This window comes from Anopheles moucheti, chromosome 2 (assembly GCF_943734755.1).
Source record: "Anopheles moucheti chromosome 2, idAnoMoucSN_F20_07, whole genome shotgun sequence".
NCBI classification, from domain to species: domain Eukaryota; kingdom Metazoa; phylum Arthropoda; class Insecta; order Diptera; family Culicidae; genus Anopheles; species Anopheles moucheti.
The window spans coordinates 72,142,652-72,170,126 of NC_069140.1; the positions used below are offsets into that span (position 1 = coordinate 72,142,652).

Here is a 27,475-nt window from a genome sequence, read left to right on the forward strand (position 1 = left end):
TTTTCTCTGTCATCTTATTGACGCATATTCAAGCTCCAATATTCAGGCTTGAGATTATAGCAAAGACGCCCATGTAATCATAGACCATTAGTGCAACCTGATAGTCTAATAAGACTTTAATGCAAGGTTATTTTTTATTACTAATATTAGACAATTTCGAATGAGATTAAAATAGTTACTTTTATCATCTCCGTTTGCGCAGTTGACACCAACACGAGCGCCGGTTAATCGAACCCGGATAATCGACGTTCCACTATATTATGTATATCAGCAATAAGTAGATATACCTTTCGATCGTGTTGCCCGCTTATCCGGTAGCGGTCGAGTCCCACATTGAGAGCACGGATAAACGGAGTTCCACTGTACATATGGATTCGCTCGAGCATAACCATTTACCACCGCAAACGTTTGCTTGCGATACATTGCTTAGCGATTGATTGTAAATGTGGAATGAAAAATGTGCAGTGCCAAACGTGGTGTTGTCCTCTGATCCAAACCAACACCAGATCAACGGTTTTTTTTTAAAAAACGATGGAATCACAGACAAAACAATGCGCTTTTAGAGCCGTCTCTAGCCGAAAGGATATGTTAACATTGTTAACCCGTTAATCGTAACAACCTTATGGAAGCTGTGAACAGTGCGTTGGTTAGTGGGAGAAAGATAGGAATGCGTCGGAAAATGTTGTACGCCTTAGCTTTTTCTGTTTTCCCACCTCCACTGATGTTTTAAAGTAGGAAAACATACGGAACATACCCCTATGCCTTCCATTCGACGTGTTGAAGCTCCCCTTAATTCTGTATGTTTTTGCTCCCATTTTCTGTTCACTATGAAATAATTGTTAGCAAAACGAATAATGATGTTATCTATGTAAAGCTGTTGCTTGTTCCCGTTGATGTGGAGAAAGGTTTATTCCCATAACTATACGCTAACCGGAACTGGATGTGGTGCACGTGGTGGTTGTGACGTGAAAATGAAGCCCCGTTTGGAAAATCTTGCGTCGGATGTGCGAAGCGTTTTAAAACCTAATAATACTACATCTTTCTCTATCTATCTAAATGTTTCCTAACCAAAGCCAACCTTAATCGATGCGATTGCAACTCTTAAATGCTACTTATATGAACGACGGCTGCATCGTTGTTACCGATTGAACGTTAAACAGTTAATATGAGGATTTTGTGCAAAAAACAGACGAAAAACCATACCACATAAATCCATCCCTACATTCGTTGTGTTTTTGAGTTTGCTCCACCATACTGTTACACGGCAGAGTTGCCAAAACAAGCTCCAGACAAGCTGCATTTGCGGCTGTACTATCCGGCCATCCTTCAAACGGTGAAACAATGATACTCTGTCCATGTTTTGGCGCAGTGAGTGCGATATCACATCTCACCGGCGCGAAGATGTTACGCTAACCTTCTTTTTACCGTCACACGACATCCTCCCACTTGTGCATGTGCAGCATGTGGTGGTGTTGGTGCATACTCCGTACCGTGACACACTTTATCCTCTATATGACATACACAATTCAACACACGCTACACGGCATCAACATTACACACAGCAACACACCAAAGCAGCAGCAGCAGCAGCACACTAAAACAGCATCCCGTTCAGATATGGATGTAAAGATGTAGACAAATGCCTTTTTTGTTGTTAGACTTCAGCAGCAGATTTTTACTGGCACTATAGTGCAAACGTGCAAATATATTACTGTTAAATATAAATAAAAATGAGAAAAAAAACAAATGAAACGGTGTGTGTGTGTGTTAATTTTTAATCCTGCCAATATTTAGATATAATGATGATTTTTCTTCAATTATTATTTATCCGAAACTTTCTCTATCTATTGATCAGAAATTCGAAATGTTTTCACCAATCCACTATGCACTTACTCCGCCGCTGAAAAATGGGATACGAAGAAAAATTCGTAATCGCCTCTCGGATCGGAGTATAACAACTGTACTAGACTACTTAAGAATTCTCCGAAATACATCAAACAGAATATACGGAGTACCATCTATACTCCAGATTGCTTTGAGTCTGGCCATTTATAGGAAGATAATTTGTCTGCTAAAGACATTCCAGATTATATGTCACGATTGGTAATCAACGTGAATTGTCCTGTTTTTTATTGACATTCCAGTAATCATCCACGAGTTTATCGTCAGTGTTAAACGTTTACTATACTCTTATTCTGAGGTTTACTACTACACTGTATATTGATTTTTCCCTGATTTTTCCAACCAGTTTTTACAAATTTTCTATTCTTTCTGCTGTTTTTCCAAACACTTTTTTCTGGGTTTGCCTCAGTTTTTATTGGGGACACTTATCTATTTTTCTATAGATTTCTTGCGCATTTTCCTGCCTGCTTTACATTGCACTGTAGTATTCCACACAATTTTCAAAAATTTCCCCCGGATTTTCCAATGAATATCACAGGATTTTTCGTTCATTTCATACGGGGACTTCACAGTAGACTACGAGGTTTTCAGCGAATATCTGTTACATTTATTCAACAATTACTAGTATAGATATTTCAATAGTTGTTTTATCAATTTTACACTGCATTTTCCACTATTTTCCGAGGTAAAAATCCACTTTTATTTGAGATTTTCCACATATCCACATCCGAGGTTTCCGTTGGTTCTCTAGCAACTAAATAACCCTGACTTATAATCCTCGGACAGAGTCATGAACAGGGTGATCGAGAGCCAATTTCGAAATTTCTGTACCATTTTTAGTGGTCTAAAAGTTGTCACGAAGTTGTTCAAAAACCATAAATTTCATAAAAATTCTAAATGTTTGGTCAAAATCTACAAATAAGAAGGAACACTTTAAGACCATTTTTTAGTCGCCTAAAAGTTGTCGCGAAGTTTTTCAAACATCATCAATCATCCGCCTGCTTGGGAATCATTTCCACGTGTTTCAAAAGCACACAGAAAGCTTTCAATGCGTTAATGTGATACGCGGACCCACCGCTAGATGACGCTAAGCGTAGCCACGTGTAGAAAAATTATCCTTGTACGAGGATGCAAAATCATTCCTCGGCGAGAATATCCGTGCAGGTAATTATTGTTATGTTTTATCAGCTGAGACAGTATTTTATTTTTCAATTTTGATGAAATGTTACAATTGATGTTTAAGTATGTTCAAATAAATGAATGTAAATTAATATTGAGAATTGTAATTTAATAATTGAATTGAGAAACATTCCTGGCGAATGAAACTAAGTTAAGTCGGTTTTCTCCCTTACATTACCTTATGATCTATGAAATGCGTTCAATTGGGAATATTTTCGATTAAAAGAAAAACATGCAGTATCTTATGACACGTGCCATTATTGCTACAAACACCACCAACAGCAAAGGTGTATTGAGCGATAGAGTGGAAACGAAACGACGAAAAAAAAAACTGCACCTCTACACGCACAGAGAGGCACAGTAAACGCAATCCCCTCGCCCAGGACGGATGAGATGGGAACCGCAGCCTACTCTGCTCGGTGCAGAAGGAATCATGCGCAGAAGGTCGATGTCAGTCGATGACCTGCAAAACAGTTGCAAATGCAGATGAGTAAACATGACACACAGCCAATAAACGCTTACTGGAATACGCTAAACTGAAACATGTACAAATAAAATAAGAAATGCGCACAATTTTACTCCTTGTGTACCAATGCGCCTTTTGGTTTCAACTTTAGCGAGACGAAAAGGAAGAAAGAGCGAGGCGAAGCGAACGAAAGGAACTTAGCGTCCTTGGAACGAAGATGACGTCATCGGCAGGATGAGGAACACGCAGGCGCACCTTTAGGAGAGGAAGCAAATAATTTTTTTAAGCTTCAAACTGCATAGACACATGGAAAAGAAGCATCTTTTGTATTGTATTATACAAAACAACATCTAACAATGAGCGAAATGCGAGATCAATCACAAATTTTTCTCAAATCTCTTATTTTTGTACAAAAAGTTATGATTATTGTGATTATTTTTCTATTCAAACTTGTTATTTAACAATAATTGTCAAATATTAAAACCTAGCTTAAGCATAGTCATAGCTTAAGCCCGCCACTATAGACGGAAATAAAAAAGTAGAATAAAAAAAATAAATTACACATTTGCTACAAGCGTTTAATGTTATTCTCCCCCCTCGTCGATATGCGGGGTTTCACAAATTTATCGATTTTGGTCGTTTGTGCGCACAAACCATCTTGCGTACGTACATACTGCGCAACAGCAGGCTTGCGTGGTGTATGGTGAGATGGCAAAACGTCAACGTGACCAACCTGCGGCAAAACGACACGCTCTCTAGCAACCCTTTTACACAAGCAGACACGAGGGTGGTTTAACTATCTAACGCATTGAAGGGACTAGGTATGAAGGGCTAGGTATGATTCATTGTTTGCAGAGTATGTTCAATTTCACTTAAACTTAAGCTATCTGGTATGTTTGTGTTATTTATTATTTTTTAATAAAACTGCGCATTTATATATTTGTTTGCCAGTCATAGTGTTTCAAATAATTTTCCCTAAAATGGAATATTTTATTCTTGCCATTCACACCAAAACCCGATTAAACGAACAAAGCATTGGCAACGATCAGGCAAGGCGTGCTCAAAGGGAAATCCCTCGTAAAGTAGGGACACTTGAAGGGCGATTCGTGAACATGATCACACGACGATGTTCAAACTGGGGTTGGTTTTAGATTGCTTAAACCGGTCTATCTCTTGCGGAAGCCGTACACCACCGTGCAATAGGGTAGGGGTAAAGATAAGCGTAAAGCGCTAACAGATTAAAAAAAAGATTCAGGAACTTAAGAAGTTCAACCGTACATAAAATATTCTCTCTCTCTCTTTATCTCTCTCTTCTTGGCGTAACGACCTGCCAGGATATATGTCTCCCATTTCTGGTTTACTAAATTTACTTTACCACGTAGCTGAATAGCCAGTCCTTGCGCTACGGGGGATTGGTCCAGAAGGGATTTAGGTCCGGTTCCTTCGTGTGAAAACCGGCGCCGCTACCATCATACCACAAAATCGCCCCTCAAATGTTGTATAATACTAATAATATAATATGACAAACAAAGTCTTTTAGAATATAACTAAATAAAGACTATAAAATTATTTAGCAAATTATTGTTGCTGAAATATTTGATTGAGAATCCACGAATTTTAATGCTGTGGAGACGTTAAATTGCGTTTTAAGCTACTTTTTTGTGAATGTCCAATTTATGCTTAGCCCATGCGTCTACTTTACTTCCAGTGCAGGAAGAATACGACTTTGACAATTATCATAATTTGAGGTGAGCGCTCCGGGCCGGAATCATGATTCCGATCGTGATTCCGATCCGATCCGATGCAATACTGAGTCCGATTCGATCCATAAAAGTGATTCCGATTAAGTTCAAGGGATCTGGTATCAATCAATATTTCTACTGTGAGAATGATTCCGATAGGTCATTCGATCATCCCTTTTTGTGTGATATTTCGTGGATTTCGCCAGAGCTGCAGTGAGAATATTTCCCATGCGAGATGAACTAGGACGATCTTCTGTTGCTCCTGTTTCTTTAGCTAAAGTGTATATCTTTCCTGCTAGCGCACGTATGTTAAAGCACGCCGAGCGACCGTTTCATACACAAGTGTCATTCTATTTGGGTTCAAAATTGTTCCACATCCATATCCTGTTTAATGAATTCTTATCACTTTGATGTTGAATTCTTATGCGCATGTGGTGTTGTTTGCGCAGTGTTTCTGTTACAAGTTGGGTTAACGGGGTAATACACAAATCCAAACAGCACATTAAGTACAAGGTTGCTTTGAACGCTGTCTTTAACATTTGGGGACATATGTCAATATTTCATAGAATACCTCTTTCCAACCACAATTCTTTTGAGATGAAAGAGCAATTGAAGATTTGAATAACATATGGTAACATTATGGGTGAAATGTCGAACCTATTTCCGGTTGATACAATACGACGGAGAGTTGTATTTTCGGTAGTAACAAAATGAGAAAATAACACAAGCTTCATATGACAATTATAGTAAAAACTCTTAATAATCCTTTTTTTAGTGTTACAGAATAACTACAATTTAGGAATAGTCTTTTCGATAGGTACAAAGGGGCAACATAAGAATTACTGTTCTTCAACTATTTTAAACGTACTGTTTTCATCAATAATTTCTGTAATTTCTGTTGTTAACTGTTTTCCGCTCAAAAGTACATTTAACAATAGCTCCATGAGGTCAGAAAGTGTTTGGCGACTGGTAACCAAATGTTCTTACGCAAGAAGCCGTCAAATATACATAGGACGTATTTTATAAATACAATCGTATTCGCTAAGCGTTGAGACGATTGTTTGACGAAAAAATAGATCAGAAGTTGACGTTTCTTTTATTTTATTGCAGCACCAACCTGTGCTGGGGTAAGAGATGAACATTGTTTTATTAAGTCATTCGCACAGAATGGCCTGGCCGCATTTTAAGTCCCACGACCTATGTACAACATAGTTGTCATGCTCTTTATATGGTATATATTTTGAAAAAAAACCACAAGACATATTAATATTTTTTACCATCAGTTTTTAAAATCAACAATAATGCAGTAAGAAATAATAAAAAAATAATAGTTTATAAATCTACTTTTATTCGATGGACATGTTGGAGAAAGTTTTGAGAAATTAAATGGATTACCTGTAGTTACCTGAACTGGGGTTAATAATTAATCAAACTTCAACATTTTTCGAGGTCATACAAGCAGGCAATAACTCTAGATTTAAAACTAAAAATTGTTTGTTAGTATAAAAGAAAAGAAATATTTTTCTTAAGCAATTAAGGCATATTTTTAAGTTAAGCCGACGAACCACGAGCTTAGAGAAAGTCTTAATTTTTCGAGTCTCGCTCGATTGTCTAGAATTGTTAAAAAAAGGTTGGGAAATATTAATACAAATGAAATAAATTAATACAAAATAAGATAATTTAACACTTAAATTTAAACACAGTTTAACCAACTTTGAAGGATTTTTATAGAATTTCTAGAGCTAGATTTTAAGCAACATCTCAAACAAGATTAATGAATCTAAGTCCGGATCCTATGGTCCATCAACCACTGCCCTAGGCGAATCAGAAACGTTTCTTTAATTCACCATACCCTAGGTTCGTCCTTGCGGGAAGTAGCAAAAAAAACCCAGCCATCCTTGTGTACGCATTTGGGGTTGCTAAGGAAGGCCAACAACAAGAAGGGTGGAAAACAAAGGCCATAGCGGTAATAAAATTGAGCCACTACTACCCAACCGACCTGGTACTGAACGCGTTTATCGACCCGATATGTGCTTGTGTGCGTTTTTGTACGCTTACCTGGCCTGACACTGCTGGCGCTCGTACGACTGGCTGCAACACCGATGCGACGCTCAGCCGACTGCAGCAGACTGCTTCGATTATGCTTAGCTCAGGTTGAAGGTTGAAAAAGGGGAGGAAACTCGCCCCTGTTGGGCAGATTTGTATTTCCACCCTCATTGCACGTTCGTTCGTTGATGCTACCCTGTGCACGCGCGTGCGCCGTTTGCATCGTGAGAAACCTAGGCGTGCTTCGCTCATGGAAACAAATTGTGGAGATTAGGTTAGTAGCGCTTGTGTTCTGGTTTGTTGTACTCCAAAAAGAACATGTTACAAACATTATTATCAAGAAAAACCAAAAAGACTATTAAAACATCTCTTCAAACGCAAACCAGAACACAATCCACACTGTCATTAAGTATCATCGCGTAATCATCAAATCGAAGCCTTCGAAAACGACTTGCGCAAAGAAGAAAAGAGAATCGAATGAAAGTGTTTCGCTCAATGATCTTAAAAAAAATCTCGCGACTACAAAACGAAAACCCTAGCTCCCATGTCAATCGAATGTTAAATAGGGTGGCTAAGCAACTAAAAGGACTGGAACAAAAGGATAACGCATCTCATCTCTCTATCGTTTCCACGCTTTCTTCCGTTGTTGCTGCTGTCTCTCTCTCGCTCGCGCGCTCTCTCTGCAAAAAAACAGGGGATATCAAGTCAGCTGAGCGGTTCGAGCTACTGGTCCAGGACGCGGCTCTGGTTCAGACAGTGTGCGTGTGGCGTTGTCATTGACAGGATCCCGAACTTTGCTGCGTTTCTGCTGCCGGAAGTGTTGTTTTTGCCTTACCCTGGCAAGAGACAGCAACAGTGCACAATCGTTCATTCGCGAAAGGGAGCGAAAATAAGCGGTCCTAAGTGTGGTGTGCCGTTTGTTGTGGCCGATGTGAATATTGATTTTCTCTCCCGCTTGTAAATTCTCCGACGGTGGTTCCGAGTCTGTGTGCGCGCATTCGGGAACGCTGGTTCACCGTGCACGAGTGGGGGAAACACGCCATTCCGCACAGAACCATCGCCGGAAAGCTCCAGGACAACGTGCGCCCGACCCAGCTGGTGCTGCGTGTGCCCTCTCTGTGTCGCAAGCGCTTGACGTAAGCAGCTTCGCAGCTTGGTTGGACCAGTGAGAGTGATATAAAACAATTCCAAAGTTAAGTAATTCATTAAGGCCAAGCTATGACGACCACATCGGCTTCATCCGCCGGCACGGAGGGTGCAAGCATACGGTTGAGTAGCGGTCGGATCAGCCAAAAGCAGCGTGCCCCAAGCGATGGTACCGATTCGTCATCATGCAGCACACGGGAACCGTGGATATCGACGAACAAAATTCTCAACAGCAGCCTGTGCGGTCGACGCATCAACAGCCGCAATCCAAACTTTGACTATGACGAAACGAAGCTGCTGATTGCGCTGTGGGGCGACCCGGTGGTGCAGAAAACCCTCATCACCACGCACAAGAAACATCCGGTCATTGCGGAACTGGCGCGAAAGATGCGAGACCACGGATATAACCGGTCGACCGAGGAAATAAATACGCGCATCAAAAATCTCAAGTGTTTCTATAACCGCATCAAAAAAGACATGGCGGCCGGTATTATTAATCAGACGACTTGGCGCCATTACGCCGAGATGGACGAAATCATTAGCCGACCGGTGTTTGGCAATGCGCACCGGCTCCACTTGCAGCAACAAACGAAGCACGACCAGCAACAGCAGGAAGCCGTGGCACAATCATCCAAGCAGGAGAACGACCAGGACGATGATGTTAAGGATCCGCTTCCACAGTTCCCGGTAAAGCTGGAAGTAATGAGCGACAATGATGATGAATACGAACCGACGGAGATACGGGCGGAAGATTTGCTTACCATCGATGCAAAGTTCCCGGAAGATTCGCCAACAGTACCAAGGCAGCGTGCATTGCGTCGCAATAGAAATGGTGCCGCCGGCGGTGGTAACCGTGTTGGCAAGAATGTCACTAACGGAAGAAGAGGAGGTAACCGCAAGCCAACGGAGGAAGACGACGATGATGATGAGGAGGATGAGGATGATGATGAGGATGAGGAGGAGGAGGAAGAGGATGATGAAGGCAGCGATTTCGACGTGGAAAAGTAAGTAGCTACACTCTGGTGAAGTGTTCCCTGTGGACCAATCCCTTACGACCTGTTGTTTTCTTTCGTGTTGCAGTGAATTTAACGATGGTTTGGACGAATTGCTTCAAAAAGCACAAGCCACAAAATCCACTTCCGGCTCTGGCGGGACAAAATCGGTGAGCGGTGCAGCAGGCAAACCAGCCAGTACGAGCGGATTGGTAATTGAAACAATCACGTCGGGCAACGGTACCACTATCACGGCAACCGGTACATCCTCCACGAGTATTCCGACCACCGGGAAGATATCTGTCGTACCGACAAATCTACTGATGAAACAACCTTCATCGGTTGCGTGCAGTTTGGCCACACCGATACAGATTTACACCAAGCCAACGGTGAGCATCGCAAAGAGCGTCGGTACGGGAGCAGCGACTATGGTTGCTACGGCCGGAACGGCCGGTACGGGCATAGGTCAAGGTGTAGGTACGGCCCCAATGAAGCTGCTGCTAGTGAACACCGTCGCAAAGGATGGAACAACTCATCAGATACTAAGGCCCGCATCGGAAGCAACCGCGACCATGCCGAAGCTTATACCTGCGCCCGTGCATCACTCCAAGCTACCAGTCTCGGTAACCGGTCAATCACCGATCGTCACCATACCGACGGCAAACGTACCGAAGAAGTTAGGCGAACCGATCAAACAAGGAACTGCCGGTGCGCGGACAGCAAATGGTGGCCAATCTGCGGGATTTCGCACACTACTCACCCAGCTCGTTACTATTCAGCGTGAAAATCTGACCCTCAACAAGGAACGTTTGGCACTGGAAAAGCAGCGACTAGAGTTCGAAAAGCAGTTCGGCGGTTCACTCGTCGGTATGGTGCGCAACATGAGCACTTTCTTTACCGGTATGCTGCAGCATCAGCGGAAGGAACAGCAACAACTGAAAGAAACACAGCACCAACCGCAACCCAGCAACAAATCGGTTGATCCGCAAATGGAACGTGACGAAGACGCCAAAACTCCACCGCTGGTCGCTACCGATGGCCGTACTGGTTTGGAGGGGCATGAAATTTCATCCTCTGCATCATTGTCATCATCCGTGTCACGGGTTGCGTCACCAACGTCAACGACGAAAGCATCGTCTGCGGACAGTGGAAACGAGTCGAAGGAACCCACCACAGGTGTGAAACGTTCCGCACCTTCCTCCTCACCACCTCCCCTCACGCCGGTACCTTCGTTCGTGAAGCCTTCATCCACATCGGACGTGTCCTTACCGAAGATGCGTCGTATGCTGACTCGCAACTCGGCGCAGCACATCCAGTCGACCGCGAACGGCACTGAAGATTCACTTAAAACGGAAACTATCAGCGATGCCGACGATCCGTAGGATTAACGAGTCATCGTTGCACAACAAGTTCCTTTATCGGAATAGCTTATTATTGAAACCAGACGATTTTCTTCCCTTCGTTCACTGGAACCCCTTTTTTTGCAAACGGTATGAAAATTGTAAGCGAAAAGAATGATTTAATACCAATAAACAAAGTGAAACATTTTAGCACACTTTCTAGTAACAGTTTTGGTACACATTGTTCATCAGCTCCATATCACGTATCTCCATGATGTCCGTCTTCAGCCGTTGTTTGATGATTTCGCGCAGAATGTCGTCCCGATCTTTTTCATCGTGAATGCCCATCCGATGCAGTGTCAGCTCGTCTGTTATTCGCAACAGCGCTCGGCCCGTTATTTCATGCTAAACGTAACAGATATTGCTATACAAGAACGTTGCGCTAGCTTGCGGGAAAGAAATCTCTAACTTACCCGCTGAAACAGCTCCTGATATTGCGCGCATCGTTCGTTGCAGTGTCTTCGCAGCCATTTCAGTGTATCAGCGACGGTCCACATGTACACCGGTTTGGGACGAGCAGTCTTCGTCTAGACAAGTAAAAAATAATCCCTGTAATGCATGGCTGCAAGCGCTACCATTAGCTTACCTTCGTTTTTGCCACCGGAACCGTTTCCTCGACCATTTTTCCCAACAAAATTAGCCTTTTGTAGCGTCTTTGCAGTAGATGACGGAAAAACAAAACAGTGCAAATGTAAACAAATCTGGGCGCTGTCAAAAAGTGTTGTCAGGGATGGGTTCGTAGATCGAACACCAGAGGGCAGAGTCGTACCGTTTTGGGTGTTGATTTGTTTGGGAAATCGAATCCTTTTTCCTTTTGGTCAGTTGTCCAAAAACTTTTACAATTTGAGCATAATTTATATTTAAAAAAGATACATTCATAATAAACCTATTTTTCAACTTAGGCAAGAATTCCAGTAATGCACATCCAAGATGTCATAGAGATGCCTAAGTACATTTGGAGGTTTTGTGACGCCCGTAGCTTAAATAGGATTGTTTGGTACGACTGCTTCTATACTAATATAAGAAAACGAAGCGGAAAACGGATCAATTTTCCGTTGTTTCGAGTTCGTCTTAAGCTTCAGGTAGGTAAAGCATCCATCATTACAAGTTACTAAAGCAAATGCATCCTGTAAATTATTTCTCTTACAAAACAGGAACTCATCGCATCATCGCAAGATTATGCGCAGACCATCGGCCTAAATTTAGATGACAAAATTGCACCTTAGAGCATGTTAATAGATGATTAGCAATGAAGCTAACTAGCGTATCCTTGAGAGAGGTTGCCAGTTTCCGTGCGCCATTTACATCCTCCGTTCGCCTCGTTCAACAGCACACGATACCAATTACACACGCAAGTACGCACCGGGTGGTGTGCGCCTGCCCTGAATATGTTCTCACTGGACACCAGTACGGAGCACCAGGTAGTCTCACCGGAGTGACGCAATACAAGGAACCGGTAAGCGGAGGGTAAACGCGAATCCCAGTTCGGCGATGAGATGCACAAGTGTGTAGCGAGGCTCGTACTACGCAACCACCACCTTGCTCATGGAAGCCCAAGCGCATGCGTGTCTTGCGTACCAAGTTTACCAAGCCATCCCAACCATCCCTTGTCCCATTCTCACGCGACGAAAAACCCCTCTAAGGGTAGCGCTGCGGCTCGCAAGGGGTGGACAGTGAAATGCAATCAAGCCAGAATGCCACCCTCGTTTATGTTTGGTTGTAGCAGGAAAAAAAATACAACAAAGACCAGTACGCATTCACCACGCATCGTCCCAGCAGTCTAAACCGCACGAGCCTTTTCCTCGGTGTGTACGCGTGCTCTTTAATTCGCTCTCTCGCCTATCGCTCTATCGCTCTCCCACCGGAAACGGTTATCGAAAGGGGAAAGGAACGACCGTAAAGATAGACAGGACAACGGTGCACGTCCGACTTCGATATCGATTTTTCTACACTGCAAAACCCCAGCTCCAGTAGTCGTGACGCGCCAGTTACGTTTTCCGGACTGGAACAAACGGTACCACTGCGTACGCTTTAGTGATGTGTTTGATTATTCGTTGGTGAATGTTACTTGGTGCCAAGTAGGTGAATTGTGCCGGTGCTGCAACCAACGTGCTAGTGGAAAGACGGTGCCGACGCTTTAATTGAATGTCGCCCTCGCGAGCCGTCGCGATACGTTTGCGTTTGCGGAACACAGTGTTGGCGCAGCGGCACACCGTTGGCGGTAGCAAAAAGCGGCTACTGTTTGGCCATCAAAAGCAGAAGAAACCGTGGTCAAAAATGTGGGTCTCAACCAACAAAGTGCTGATCGGATCGGTGGGCGGACTGAAGAAAACGCACTGTCGCAATCCGAACTTTGACTGCGAGGAAACGAAGCTGCTGATATCGCTGTGGGGTGACCCACTGGTGCAGCGGACGCTCATCACCACGCACAAGAAACATCCGGTAATAGCGAAGCTGGCGGAAAAGATGCGCGAGTACGGGTACAACCGTTCGACGGAGGAAATTAACACGCGCATCAAGAACCTCAAGTGTTTCTACAACCGCATCAAGAAGGATCTGGAAACGGGCGTTATTAACGAACCGTCCTGGAAACATTTCCACGCGATGGATGAAATCTTGACGCGGCCAGTTTTTGGCGGTGCTAATGCAGCAAGCCGTTATCAACCCACACCGGTTGCATCGGGATCGGGTTCTGGTCCGACAAATGCTGCCGGCAGTGGCCGTGTAGCTCGTCCGAGTCTGTCCGCCGGTTCGGCGAGCGGACCGGAGCTGCCGGAGCTCGATCCGGAACAGATCGAGGTGAAGCTGGAGTTGGTAAGCGACGAGGAAAAGGAAATACGGCCGGAGGACCTGCTGAAGAATGCGGAACAGGTCGAACTCAAGGAGCCCAACCTGCTGATACCGAAGGATGAACCGATGGAGGAAGACGAAGACGATCCGAATGATCCGGACTTTGAGGATGAGGGTGGAAGCGAAACAGACGATGAAAGCTCCGGCATGGATGAGGCTGATGAAAGGTAATGAACATAACTTGTCGTTTGGGCATTTTGTGAAGTTGGAAACCGATTAGAATGGGTTTTTTTGTTTTTGATAATATTTTACCAAAAAATCTCTTTAGAGAAATTCATATGCACCAAGAAAAAAAATGGTTTTCTGACAAGCCTTTTTTACAAGCGCTTCTCGTTTTTGCTTATTTGGCGTTTGCGCGTACGTTTCTACTACCGTAAGCAGGGTAACGTTTCCCCTCAATCTGTACCAAACAACAAAACGGATAAAAACAGCTTCCCCTATATTTGAAAATGGCGCTCGTTGGCGTCGGCGCACAATATGCGTGCGGCACGCGATCGCTACGGACCACGTGCTTGTTCGGGTGTTTCCGACTGGTCCGACTGTACTGTTTTGTTGACATTTGCGGTGCTACGGTGCAACAGGTGGCTTGTGCAGTTGCCTCCGTTTAAACAGCGTGCTGATTCTTCTTTCTTATTGCTTGTTCCTTGCAGCGATCGATCGACCCGGCTAAGACGTCGCACGCGGCGTGCACATAAAACCAAGAAATCTAATCCAACTCCTGGCGGGAAGACCCCATCGACCAATGCCAGTGTCGCTACGAAAGGAAATGGTTCGACGAGCAGCACCACAGCACAGCCGGTGCCCGGAACGATAAAGATTATTAATTACGCCGGCGGTGCCAACTTTAAACTGTCCACGGTAGCAAACGTCGTCAGTGCGGCAACATCCGTTGCGTCTACGGTCGGCGTAACGACTCTTGCTGGGAAATCGGATGCAACGACCACTACCACCACTGCACCGAGCAAAATTTCTCTCGTACCGACCAACTTCCTGCTGAATCCACAAGCGTCCGGCATCGGCTTTAAGCAACCGATACAGCTGTACACGAAACCGACCGTATCAATCGCGGCCACCAAACCATCGCCGGGCGCGCAACCGATTGTGTCCGTCGGTGCGACCGGTGGAGTGACAACGTCAACCGCCGGCACGCCCGGTGCACCGATGAAAGTGTTTCTAGTCAACACACTCTCCAAGGATGGGTCGTCCTCCAAGCAGCAGCTCCTCACGTCGGCAGCCACCAAACAGCTCTATACCACCTCGACCGGTGTATCGCTGCAAGGTACCTCGCACGTGTCCGGCCTCCCACAGATCAGCATCCAGCCGAAGCAGCTACTGAACGCCCCCGGTACGGCAACGCTCGGTAGAAACATTATACGAACCGCGACCACCATACCGACGGTGCGACCGGCTGCCACACCTACACCGAAGCTCGGCGGCTTTAAGTCCCTGCTGAATCAGCTCGTTGGGTTGCAGCGCGAAAATCTGGGCATTACGAGAATGCGCCTGGTAGCGGAGAAGGAACGGTTTGGCAATGAAAAGTCCGTTGCGAATTCGTTGCTGGATGCGCTCGGCGAGCTGAATGCGCTGCTGACAGAAGTCAATGGTGGGCTGCCGGAAATGAAAGAATCGGAAGAGGATGATGAAGAGAATGAGGAGGAGGAGGACGAAGAAGAGGCCACAGTTAAGATATTGAGTGATAGTCCAATCTCTAGTCCGGGGCGCAGCGTTAGCCGACACGACGATGACATGAAAACGGAAGTGATCAGTGATTCGGAGGAAAGTTAGGTGAAATAAAATACTTTATAAGCGATTCACTCGCGAAATCTCTTCAATTTGGCTATGTGAGCTGTGCAACTAAGCTGTGTATATCACTTATTAAGTTGAGAATCGCTTATATGAACTTTGTCCAAAACTGACCTCTTAGCCGCGTTTGACAGGAAGATGCTCAGAAGGATTCTTGGTTTCGTATGTGTCAGCAATGTAGAAGCCGCAATAATGATGAACTCGCAAGGAGACGTCATTAGAATGACACCGGACTATCCAGCCCGTAAAGCATTTTTAGTTTGTCCGCATGGGTAAAGGAGGCTTTAAGATGGAATGATGACACTAATGCGTGCGAAAGGACCGTATATTAGAGTGGACTACTGCAGCAAACCAAGACCGCGAATCAGTTGTATCGCCGGATAAGTAAGTAAGCATGTAGCTAAACATTATTTAAATATTAACCTAAATGTATGTACATTCATAAAACCAACTGACAGTCCCAATTTCAAAAATGCATTTTTCGAAAATCTTCTTCGAATTCGAACTGCATGTTATTTTCGGCTGCGTACGTGCTCGTTTCTTCGCTCAAACAATGGCTCCGTTTATACCGAAGTTGAAAGGTTGAAATTTTGACGTACAGTTTTTTTTGTTGTGATTTTTGTTGCTTCCCCAAACTTTGCCAGTGCTGGTCGATTGGAACCCGTCGTCCGTCGTCGCAGAAAACTCAATCGGAAAACAACGGCCAAACGTGTAGGGTACAAGCCCCTGAAAAGTGTTCGCGAGTGTGCTTTTTAGAAAAGCGACCGTATTCGTTTTGGTGGGAATTCTCGGCAAAACATGTGTCCCCACTATGGACGATCGATGTGAGTACGCGAATGGTGTGTTTTAGTGCGTGACCAGCAGAGCTGCAACCAACTCACCCATCGTCAATCCGTCCGGGTAAGGGAAGCACTGATTGTAGGGTGTCGTTTTTTTTTCCTACCTTTACAGTGGGGAAATTATTGTGGAAACAGAATGAAAAAGAAATGTGCCAGTTTACCATCCTTTGCCAGCCGCCCACAAACACAGCCCTACTGCGTGCGTGCGTGCATGCGTGAATGTGTGTCTTTGCAGTGTTGTTATTGATTTTCAAAAGTGATCAAAGCATCCACAGTGTTCCGTTCCATATGGGCTGAAAGCATTTCTTTATGTGCCAGTGGTACACGTTGCATATATGAGCAAGGAATGAAGCAGTGAAACAGTCCTCATTCCTATACACGGCGTTGCCCGTTTGCCGGAAGCACCGAGCTTTCCTTCAGCAACGTCGCAGGGAATTGGGTTCTTTTTTCCCACTTACGTCATATCGTGGGTCGCTTCCCACGCTGAGAGTGTGTCGTGATTTTTTCGTCGGAAGTTCCTCGTAGGATGCAGTTCCAACTGTTTTGCAGCTAGTGCACAGTACGAATGTGAGGAATTTAACATCCAGTGAAAAAAGAAAAGTGACTAAATTAAAGTGAAATTAAGTAAAGTGAAATTCCACATGACCGTGAATGTGTCTGACAAAAGGACCAAAGAAACATAGAAAGGGGCGTCAGAGAAGAAAGGTGAAGGTTTCTTGTTGTTGATAAAGATGTGTTTTTTCCTCTCTGTGGAAACAACAATAATATTACCCAAAGCTATATCATCGATTTAATCCCACGTACAATCTGAAAAGGTTCTAGTTATTCGGAAAAGAAAAAAAATCAGTGCAAACCCATTAGATTTAGTGAACAATACCTACACAAAACAGGGAGACGTTGTGAGGCTAGTGATGGAAAGGTCAAATGTCCAAGGCTGGGAAAATCTTCAGCAGATGAATGTTCAAACCATGCCCACCGCCCAAGAAATTGTTTGACTATGAATGCTTTGAATATGATCTAAATATGATAAATAAGAGGGTGATTTAATCATCTTTATGGACAATTCTCAATATTAACATGGACAGTTTTAATTCTGGTTTGAACCTGCATGTAAATAAAGAAACCCGACACATAGCTGCATCGGTAATTAGTTTTGGGAGAATTATTCTGCCTCAATTTTAGTTCACAGAACTGATACCCATCTATAACTTAAATATTATAGTGGCTTCTATAACGAGTATAAATATTTTAGTTATTATGCGGAAGGTTTTGTTCCGTTGCAATTTGTATTAAAAGTGATATCCACAACCCATTCGCAATACGACATCCATACTCATTTAAAGTGCATCAAATTTGTTTTTCATTTTATCAGGCTTTTTCATAAGCCTTCGATCATATAATTGCTTAATTTGTGTTTGATCGCTATAAACGATCTTTTTTTTCGTAATATTGACTCGTAAATGAGAAATAACTTCAGTTGGGTGTTGGGTAAATCTGAATCGGAATGAATTTGAATCTATTGCAATGATTCAGAATAAATAAAGAGAATCTTTTCAGAGTCGATTCCTGATTTGTGTGATTTGTAAAGATTCATATGAATGAGTTTCCTCAAAAGATTCGTTGAGCCCAACACTACTTCAGTTAAATACGTTTCATTCGTGCGAGGAGTCTTTTCAACGCTAGAATAATGTATTTTAACTTATTCTGCGCCTTTAGAATGTTCTCGGGAATACTCATGTATTCCGTCTTGAACTGCAGACATATTTCTCCTGGACATTCAGTAACTCCACAAGTTCTTCGGAGATTTCATAGGAATTCTTCGGTGTATTCCGTTAGAAGCTCTTTGATATAAAAATTATCTATTGTCTCAATACTAAATTAGTGGGCAAGAACACAAGTTCATTAACGACAGACACTGATGGCACTGATCTCCGCAGAATCTTCTAAACATGCCATATTAGATCAGAATTTGCTCAAGTTATCGACATCAACAACAACATTAGAAGTTCCAGGAAGTCTACTAAAGTAGCATTTAAATTTCCTCGTTATGAGGATGTTAAATGTATGAAAGTCCTACAGATATGCACCCGTGGTCTAGTTGAGATTTATGTGGCTTCTTTTTATTTGACTATTTGACTAAATCTATTGGATTCTTCATCTAAAGTACCATTTACATTAGTTTGGAGACATTGCTTTCTGTAAAAGATATTGAAAATATGTTGGAAAAAATGGATATATTATTTATTGTTAATCGAATTACAATTTTTCTTTATATAATAACAAATACGGAAATGAACCAGAGTTTACAAAATTACCATGATGTTACGTAAAGTGTATAGAAGTGTAGTGTGTTGTGTATATCTTGCAATTAAATTGAAAGTAAAGTGTACAACTGATGTATGTTTTACTAAGCACTTTTTATCCTTCATTCAACGCATTCTCTATGCAATAAGTTAAAGTACAATTTCGAGCCTTGTTTACCTAACCTGGCAACACCTTTCGCTAGGTTTATGCAGTATAATCAATCACCACAGTAGGCGTTTGCTGTGGATGCAGCAACAGCGGACCCACACACTGATTGCTTTCCCCCAAGCCGCACATCGCACGATTGTGGGGAAAAAATAAAATTATGTCCCTTCTGGACATCATCCAGAACAAAGTGTTTTTAACCGACCCGGTGCTTACCGCCGCTGACCGCGTGGGATACAACCCGCGCCGCAACTATTCTTCCCTACCAACACCCCACACGCCCCCTCCCGTGTGCCAAGGGTGCTTGAGCATGAGGCCGTGGCCAACAAAAAAAACAGCACCGTCTAACGGGCGAACAGACCGTGGAAAGGAAATCCCAACAAACGCGAGAACTTGACCGAACGAACTTCTTTCCCGTGGTGATCCAAGAATGCCACGATTTCAAGTATACGCTTCACCGTTTCTTCGCGGCCTGTTGCTTTACCCTCTTGTTCGGCCACGATCCGCGCTTTAATCCAAAACCACCCCAACTCCTCGCTCTCGCTGCCACAACTGCCTGCTCGATTGCGAGCCTCGATCGATCTGTGAGTTTTGGTATGTGTTTCTTGAATGAGTTGTATTTGTTGTTTGTAGACGGTCCGAAACGAAGCGAAAACAGACACCGCAGCCCCGAAACTGTGGCGGTGGCTCTACGAGCTTGAAGCTGTGGAAGAAGAAAAAAAAACATTGTGTTTATTTTCTCCAACCAAAAGCCGAGGTGCGAGAAGAAAGGCAATACTCATAAAAAACAGGCATAATCTGTAATTAACATTTGTCGTGGGAAAATTTTCGAATCGTGAGAAAGTTCCTAACAACACCTTCCTTCTTCTTCCCGTGCGTGCTCGGTACCGGCTCGCCGGTCCCGAGGCGAGCGCGCCGAAGCGTTCAGGTGTGGTGAACTCGTGGTGATTCCCGCGGACACACGGGAACCGGTTCGTTGTTGCGCCTGCCCCGAACGCGTAAACGAAAGGGACGCGCAACGCAAGACGGAAGACGATCGTTCTCGGAAGCGTACCGCGCTGATCTCGCAAACGGCTGCTGGGTACGCTAGGCCAAAGGGACGTGAAGCGTACGAAAGAATGAGCCCAGTACGAGTGAGGAAGTATTTGTTACCAGCAACAACGTTAGATTAAGATACGCCGTATCTCACCTTCGTGGCCTTTGGCAGGAGAAGGAAGCGAAACGGGCGAAACGGTAGAACGGCAAAGAGGGGTATCTTCTGCTTCAGATCATCTCACGGATGAGCCTAACGCGGGGAAAGAATTTTAAACCAAAAAAAAAGCACACATCTTTAGTCCGATGGGAATCTGATACTGTTCCCTCCGGGTCGGTCACTGTTGACCGTTCGGTGGGGAATCGGGGTTTCCTCTCTTATATGTCATACAGCAATTCGGGCTTACGAAGACTAAAATGTTCTTTTATTGTTGTACATTTTTAGCCACAGTGGGTAGAGAAGGCCCTCTCCCCGTAGCAGTAAAGGGCAGCTTCGCCCGTTGGGCCCCCCGTCACAGCTTCAACGCAACGAAAAAAGCGAAAGTGCTTACCCGGCGGTAACGAGTTTCCCGCGCTGTGTTTGTTTGACCGCGAGAGGGGAAACATTTCGCGAACTTAACACATACCACCCGCACCATCACGCACCAGGCACCATCATGGCCATGTCGAAGGGATTCCGTGTGCTGGAGAAATCCAAACCACCCTCACCGCACAGCGTGTTGCTGGAGCATCGAAATAAGCCGGAAACGTTACTCTTCGAGTCGCAAGCCGTTGCAGTGCTGTGTAAGTATATCTTCAGTGCTCAAATAACATTCGACACTGGGTAGAACACAGACACCCTTACACGGTGCATTGTAGTGTTTCTCGCATGCCCGATTGATTGAAGAAATCGAATCGATGATATGTGTCCTCGCTCTGCTTTCCAAGCTAAAAAACAAGGCCTTTAGTTCTAGCCCGAATAGTTTATGGTTCAGTTAGTAAAGCGCACACTGTTCGATGGTAGTGGAAGGTCTGTGGTCTGGTTTATGCGAAGGACTGCGAGAAACTCGGCTGTGCTTATCTATCAGACACAGTAAAACGTTTCACAAATCAACCAGCGCCGTAATGATTTGTAGAAACTTGCATTAGTACTACGGGCTTGCTCGTATGGTGTCATTCTCATTACATTTTTGCTGTTATTTGCTGTTAGTTATGATTGTTTGTTGGTAAATGAAATTGGTATTTCCCACCGATTTCTACCCGACTATATCTTGAGGACGCTAAATTGTTAAATTTTATATTATTACTACTGTTTTGAATGATCGCTTAGACTTTTTGTATGACGTGACTGCTTTACAGGGTTTTCGAGTGCAATTGGCAAAGTTCCAGTCATTTCCGAGATTCCAATTGTTCCAGCTTTTTAAGTTGGTTTAGGATGTGTTCATATAGATGTGAAATCCATTTCGATTTGAAGATCTTTTGAACTGCAAAAAACAATTTTATTTTAAGTTATTTCGACAAGCATACTGTGCACCCTTTATCGTCATGCAGCATACTGCACGAAAATGTTGCATTGAAACATTTCGAATTTGAAAAGAATCCAGCAACATACGTTATCTCTTTACCAACGAGATAAAGACAGAACTGTGGAAGATAAGCTAACGACGCATGTGAAACAAATAAACTTCTCTGGTGCAAAACGATCAATCAGCGAATGAGTAGACTTATTCTTCGTTCCAAATCAGTGATCCGCTCACCTTTGCTTGTTCAATATACCATATGATTCCTATACGTTTGAACCAATTCTAATTGGCACGGCACGGTTGTCGTAATTTACAAATTATTTATTATTATTAGCGTAACGATCTACTATAAAGTGATCTCTGTCTACCGGATTGCTCACTGCTAAAATGGATCGGAACCATGTATAGTTATCACGTCGTTTATCGTTTGATGGACGTATATTTTGTCATTTTGTTTTGCAACTCTTAGACCATGCACACGTTGACAGAAAACAGAAAAATTTGCCGAGGGATTATTTATATTTGTATTATTGATCAAATAATATACTTCGGTATTTTTCTGTGCCTGATATCCTGATGATTTGGGAATAAAATTGATAAAATATTTCGATTACTATTTAAATTGTACTTTAAACAGTTTACTTTAATTGTTAACTACTACGAAGAATTGTTGTTGTTGTATTCTATCATCATTTTTTTAATCCATTTATATTTTTTTAATGGTTTCGTTTATAACGACAATAAATTAGAAAAAGAGGATAGTGTGCACAATATAGTATTTTATTTCATTTTATATTTTTTGGGGATTGAATTATATTATTGCAAAACTATATGAACTGTTATCATCTTAAATGATACGAATATGAAAGGATAACCAAAATTAGTTAGCTTAAGCGCAAGTTTGTACTTTTAATGACTTTTTTATGAAATTCATTTATTAAGCTATTGTCTTTCCTTATCTTCCACAGCGGCCCAAGAGACGGAAATCGTTCGCAAACAGTACACCAAAGTGCTTGACGCTTACGGGTGTCTGGGAGTGCTACAGCTGAATGCTGGTGATAGCTCCCTGCTCTACCTAGTCATGGTAACGGGTTGCTTTTCCGTGGGCAAAATTCTCGACAGTGAAATCTTCCGCATCACCCAGACGCAGTTCGTATCGCTGCAGTACCAACCGACGAACGAGGACAAGGTGGCCGAAATACGCAAGGTGCTTAACTCGGGCACGTTTTACTTTTCCTTCTCGAATGCGGGTGCAGCAACGGGACAGGTCACCCTTGTCCAGCCGTTCGGATTCGATGTGACACTTTCGGCACAGAGACGCCGGCGCACGAACGATACGGACAATCGGTTCTTCTGGAATCGGATGCTGTTCATTCATCTGCTGCGGTTCGGTGTGGAGTGTAACTTTTGGCTGCTGAAAGCGATGTGCGGTTCGGTCGAGATACGTACGGTGTACGCAGGAAGCAAGCAGGCCCGGGCGGCCATCATATCGCGGCTGAGCTGCGAACGGGCAGGAACCCGTTTTAACGTGCGTGGCACGAACGACGAAGGTTGTGTGGCAAACTTTGTCGAGACGGAACAGTGCATCTATCTGGACAACGAGATCACATCGTACGTGCAGACGCGCGGGAGCGTACCACTGTTTTGGGAGCAGCCGGGCGTACAGGTGGGCTCGCATAAGGTGAAACTGTCCCGTGGCTTTGAAGCGTCGCGGGCTGCGTTCGATCGACACATGCAATCGATGAAAGCACGCTATGGGCAGCAGGCGATCGTGAATCTGCTCGGTACCAGCTTGATCGGCAGCAAGGAAGGTGAGGCCATGCTGAGCAACGAGTTTCAGCGGCATCATCGCGAATCCGAACATTCTGATGTGCCACATCTCGTGTTCGATTATCACCAGGAGTGCCGTGGCGGTAACACAGTCGCCCTGTCCAAGCTGCGACAGAAGATCGATGCGACCTGTTCGGACTTTGGCATGTTTTACGCGATCGGTGATGCGGTGTATCGGGAACAGCATGGTGCCATCCGTACGAACTGTCTGGACTGTCTCGATCGGACGAATTGCGTGCAAACGTACATCGGGCTGGAGATGTTGAACGAACAGATTGCACTGATGGCCGCGTTGGCGGACAAGAAGCAGCAGATGAGCTCACGCTTTGAGGAAGTGTTTCGACAGATGTGGATCAACAATGGCAATGAGGTGAGCAAGATCTATGCCGGCACCGGTGCAATACAGGGTGGCTCGAAGCTGATGGACGGAGCACGTTCCGCTGCCCGTACGATTCAAAACAATCTCCTGGATAATTCAAAGCAAGAGGCAATCGATGTGCTGCTGGTCGGTTCGACACTCAGCTCGGAACTCGCGGACCGAGCACGGATACTGCTACCCTCCAATATGTTGCACGGTAGGATGAGCTCGTAAACGATTGGTTCCTCAACGACTAATTCATGGTTTTTGTGTTTTAGCTCCAACGCCTGTGCTACGCGAAATGTGCAAACGATATGAAGAATACGTCAATCCGCTGGTGTTTCGAGTAGCCTGCGGCACGTACAACGTAAACGGTGGTAAACACTTTCGTAGTGTGGCATACAAGGATGTGTCGTTGGCTGACTGGTTGCTGGATTGTCATCGGTTGGCACGATCTCGTTGTAAGTGGGCATGCCATACAAATCAATGAACATAACTATATTCCCCTCAATGGAGCTTGGATTGTATCCTGGATTAAAAGTGCTGTTGAATACAGGCCATATATTTGTTAACGGAGACGGTCTACTTCACGACAGGAGTAATTCAAATACTAAACTAACTATGCTTTGCACTGACGATGAGTCCATTTATTGGTTAAGAAGCATTGGATCGATTTTATTTTGACCGAGATCCGGAAAGTTGGAATGATTCTGCATTCCAACTCAACGTATTCCAGTTTTTATTACAAATTAATTCAGAAAAGACACTATTTGAACTCGAAAATATTGCACCATTTATCCATGTTCCACGACATGTACGAAATCATCTACGTGCGCATCAAAATGAGTTTTACAATATTGCGTTACGGTTTATTTAAAAGAAACTCCCTTGCACTTGTTTAAGTAATGAATTGTTTTTATTACAAATATCCTTTGCCATATTTCCAACAGCGCGCATTCAAGACACCAATCCAATCGTCAATTGTCATGGGGAATAATACACTCAAATTAAATGATCATCAACGATTCGTGTGTGCTTTATCTTTCTAGCGCTGGTCGATTTCAGCCAGGTGGATGACAGCAATGAACCTCCGGTGGATATATTTGCGATTGGATTTCAGGAAATTGTCGACTTGAACGCATCCAACATCGTTGCCGCCAGGTAAATAATGGAAGCGGGAATTTATTAAGTAGAAATATTTATAACTGTCCTTCCTTTACTCTTCCCACTAGCTCCGACAATGCAAAAGCCTGGGCGGAAGAGTTGCAGAAGGTTGTAAGTCGCGATCATGAATACGTGCTGCTGACGTACCAGCAACTGGTAGGCGTCTGCCTGTACATCTACATTCGGCCCCAACATGCCCAATACATACGCGACGTGGCAATCGATTGCGTAAAGACCGGATTGGGCGGTGCGACCGGTAACAAGGGAGCGGCCGCCATCCGTTTCGTGCTGCACGGCACCTCCGTCTGCTTTGTGTGCGCTCACTTTGCTGCCGGTCAGTCACAGGTGGTCGAACGCAATGCAGACTATGCGGAAATTACGCGCAAGATAGCGTTCCCGATGGGACGCTCGTTAAAGTCGCACGATTACATCTTCTGGTGCGGTGACTTTAACTATCGCATCGACATGGATAAGGACGAGCTGCGGGATGCGCTTAAGCAGTCACCGAACGACCTGACCGCGGTGTTACAGTACGACCAGCTACGCATCCAGCAAAATGCGGGCAGCGTGTTTAACGAATTCCTCGAAGGGGAAATCTCATTCCCACCGACGTACAAGTACGATCTGTTCAGCGACGATTACGATACGAGCGAGAAATGCCGTGCGCCGGCCTGGACGGACCGGGTACTGTGGCGAAGGCGCAAACAGAGCCCCGATGCGGACAGGCACCCTGGGTGGAATCCGGGTCGGCTCGTGCACTATGGACGGGCGGAGTTGAAGCAAAGCGATCACCGACCGGTAATTGCCATGATCGACATCGAGGTGCACTATATCGATCCCCAGCGCAGATCGGCTGTATTTGGCGATGTTATTCGCGACCTCGGTCCACTGGATGGTACCATTCTCATACAGGCGTGTAATCCCTCCAGCGGTGGCGTTACGGCCGATTCCGGTGACGAAGATGAAGGAAGCATATATGACGAGAACCTAATGGCGGCATTGATACAGGAACTGACACAGATCGGTGAGGTGACGCTTGTGCGGTTCGTCGGTGATACGATGTGGGTAACGTTCCGCGATGGACAATCGGCCCTGACAGCGGCCCAGAAGCGGTCGGTACTGGTGTGCGGTGTGCAGCTATCGATCAAACTTAAGACAGAAAATTGGGTCGAGCAGGTGGAGAAGGAGATTCTGCTCTGCACGCCCAACACGGTAAGCTTTTGCGATGGCAGCCAGAGCAGCGGAGATTACAACAGTCTCGGCATACCGGAGATACCCGCACGCCCGAAAAGTCCACCCTCGGTCACGCCGCAATTAACCCGTCCCGGCCCGCCAAGTCGTCCACCGTTACCAAAGTCCCCGCAAGCATCACCAAAGCATCAACCGCAGCAACATCACCATCAGCATCATCCAAGAGCGGGTGTTATTAGTTTGGGACCGGAGGTACTGTTAGCTTCCAAGTTGCAGCAACAACCAAAGGTACCGCCTCCCGTACCAGCCATCCCCTGTCCTCCACAGCGACCCACACCACCGGTGGAAGAGTATGCCAGCTCGTCACCCTTGGCTGGATCACCATCGCACGGTACGGGACATTTGGCACAATCAGGTTCCAATCCACCACCAGTAGATACCGGTGCAATATATGAAGAAATCAATGACGATATCGTAAGTATTCTATTATGACCATGGGCTTGAAGTAACATGGAGGGTAAATGGTTTATTGCCTCCAAATTTATCTACCATTAACATATTTCATTTTCCTCCTGCAGCCCGTATCAGAGCAACCGCGTGGACCACCACCACCACCGCCGCGTAGCGATGTGTACGACCTGGACGTGGTGAGCAACAATAGTGGCAGTAAAACGATGGCAAACAAAACATCGCCACCGGGCACATCCGGCAGCTCAGGAGCTGGTTCTCCTTTATCGACCGGTGGTAATGGCAGCAACAATGCACCACTATCCTCAGCTGGACCGCCTAAAGGTGCACCACCACCACTACCGATGCGACGTGGTGCTCCACCACCAATACCGAACCGAAGCGGAGGCCCACCACCCTTACCGGCGCGTCCAAACAATCCCTAAAACTAACGGGGGCGCCCATATCCTGAAGGATCATCATCGTCACATTAATCCACCGCTCTCCTTAGCCATCTACTTATCCCAAAACAGTAGGAAACCACTGTTTGAGTTCGTTAAGGAATAAGGCTTATTAGAAGAATAGCATACCGTGGATGTTTGCAGTACTCAAACTCTCACTACATACACAATCAGTCAATACAATGAGAAAAGTTAGAAACAGGGGACAGTTGCAATAGGCTCATCAAAGCTAACTTAGATGACCAAAAGAATGGAAAATACTAAACATAACTTATATTTGGATACGCAGCATATCTAGTGCGAATATTATATTGCGTTTAACTACACTACTAGCTACGCTGCTACTACATACTATCAAGCTAAAAATGAAAACAAAAGTCACGCGGTTGGATATTACGGAATGAAGCTGCTCTATATCGTGTGTGTCACATTCCAAAACAGTAGAGTAACATTTTAACATTCACCATGTTTAATGCGTTGGACTGCTTTACGATACTCTTCTCTTCGTTAGATACCCTTAAAGTTAAAACCGATTATTGCCAGCTTGTTTCTTCATTACCGTAGGTGTTCGGAAGGTAATGTTTATTATTATTATTATTATTGCATTATTGATAATATTATTTTATTATGTTTATGCTTAGTATTACAATTGTAGC

At 44.4% G+C, this 27,475-nt stretch overlaps 4 protein-coding genes across 4 annotated transcripts; 3 read left to right on the forward strand and 1 right to left on the reverse strand.

Moving 5' to 3' along the window:
- Positions 1-8,186: 8,186 nt before the first annotated feature.
- Positions 8,187-10,865, forward strand: LOC128310236 (uncharacterized). The gene is made up of 2 exons (XM_053046826.1): positions 8,187-9,485; positions 9,562-10,865. The coding sequence occupies exons 1-2, from the start codon at positions 8,554-8,556 to the stop codon at positions 10,853-10,855; spliced, it is 2,226 nt and encodes a 741-aa protein (XP_052902786.1). The 5' UTR covers positions 8,187-8,553; the 3' UTR covers positions 10,856-10,865.
- Positions 10,866-11,026: 161 nt separating this feature from the next.
- LOC128310237 (protein aveugle) lies at positions 11,027-11,567 on the reverse strand. Its single transcript, XM_053046827.1, has 3 exons — positions 11,460-11,567; positions 11,287-11,400; positions 11,027-11,218 (listed from the first exon to the last, which is right to left on the reverse strand). Exons 1-3 carry the CDS (start codon positions 11,493-11,495, stop codon positions 11,033-11,035), a joined length of 336 nt encoding a protein of 111 aa, XP_052902787.1. The 5' UTR covers positions 11,496-11,567; the 3' UTR covers positions 11,027-11,032.
- Positions 11,568-13,018: 1,451 nt separating this feature from the next.
- On the forward strand, positions 13,019-15,508 carry LOC128296990 (mucin-19). The gene is made up of 2 exons (XM_053032527.1): positions 13,019-13,890; positions 14,374-15,508. The coding sequence occupies exons 1-2, from the start codon at positions 13,019-13,021 to the stop codon at positions 15,506-15,508; spliced, it is 2,007 nt and encodes a 668-aa protein (XP_052888487.1).
- Positions 15,509-16,188: 680 nt separating this feature from the next.
- Positions 16,189-26,893, forward strand: LOC128297478 (synaptojanin-1). Its single transcript, XM_053033122.1, has 7 exons — positions 16,189-16,426; positions 20,312-20,649; positions 22,337-23,773; positions 23,835-24,017; positions 24,606-24,717; positions 24,789-26,385; positions 26,490-26,893. The coding sequence occupies exons 2-7, from the start codon at positions 20,523-20,525 to the stop codon at positions 26,802-26,804; spliced, it is 3,771 nt and encodes a 1,256-aa protein (XP_052889082.1). The 5' UTR covers positions 16,189-16,426; positions 20,312-20,522; the 3' UTR covers positions 26,805-26,893.
- The last annotated feature ends 582 nt before the right edge of the window (positions 26,894-27,475 follow it).

Coding starts and splice junctions, on each gene's coding strand:
- LOC128310236 (XM_053046826.1), top strand. CDS start 8,554: ATGACGACCACATCGGCTTCATCCGCCGGCACGGAGGGTGCAAGCATA. Junction 9,486..9,561: donor AGCGATTTCGACGTGGAAAA/GTAAGTAGCTAC, acceptor TTCGTGTTGCAG/TGAATTTAACGATGGTTTGG.
- LOC128310237 (XM_053046827.1), bottom strand. CDS start 11,495: ATGGTCGAGGAAACGGTTCCGGTGGCAAAAACGAAG. Junction 11,401..11,459: donor TTCCGGTGGCAAAAACGAAG/GTAAGCTAATGG, acceptor TTACTTGTCTAG/ACGAAGACTGCTCGTCCCAA. Junction 11,219..11,286: donor ATCAGGAGCTGTTTCAGCGG/GTAAGTTAGAGA, acceptor TGTTACGTTTAG/CATGAAATAACGGGCCGAGC.
- LOC128296990 (XM_053032527.1), top strand. CDS start 13,019: ATGTCGCCCTCGCGAGCCGTCGCGATACGTTTGCGTTTGCGGAACACA. Junction 13,891..14,373: donor ATGGATGAGGCTGATGAAAG/GTAATGAACATA, acceptor TGTTCCTTGCAG/CGATCGATCGACCCGGCTAA.
- LOC128297478 (XM_053033122.1), top strand. CDS start 20,523: ATGGCCATGTCGAAGGGATTCCGTGTGCTGGAGAAATCCAAACCACCC. Junction 24,718..24,788: donor TCCAACATCGTTGCCGCCAG/GTAAATAATGGA, acceptor TCTTCCCACTAG/CTCCGACAATGCAAAAGCCT. Junction 26,386..26,489: donor AAGAAATCAATGACGATATC/GTAAGTATTCTA, acceptor TTCCTCCTGCAG/CCCGTATCAGAGCAACCGCG.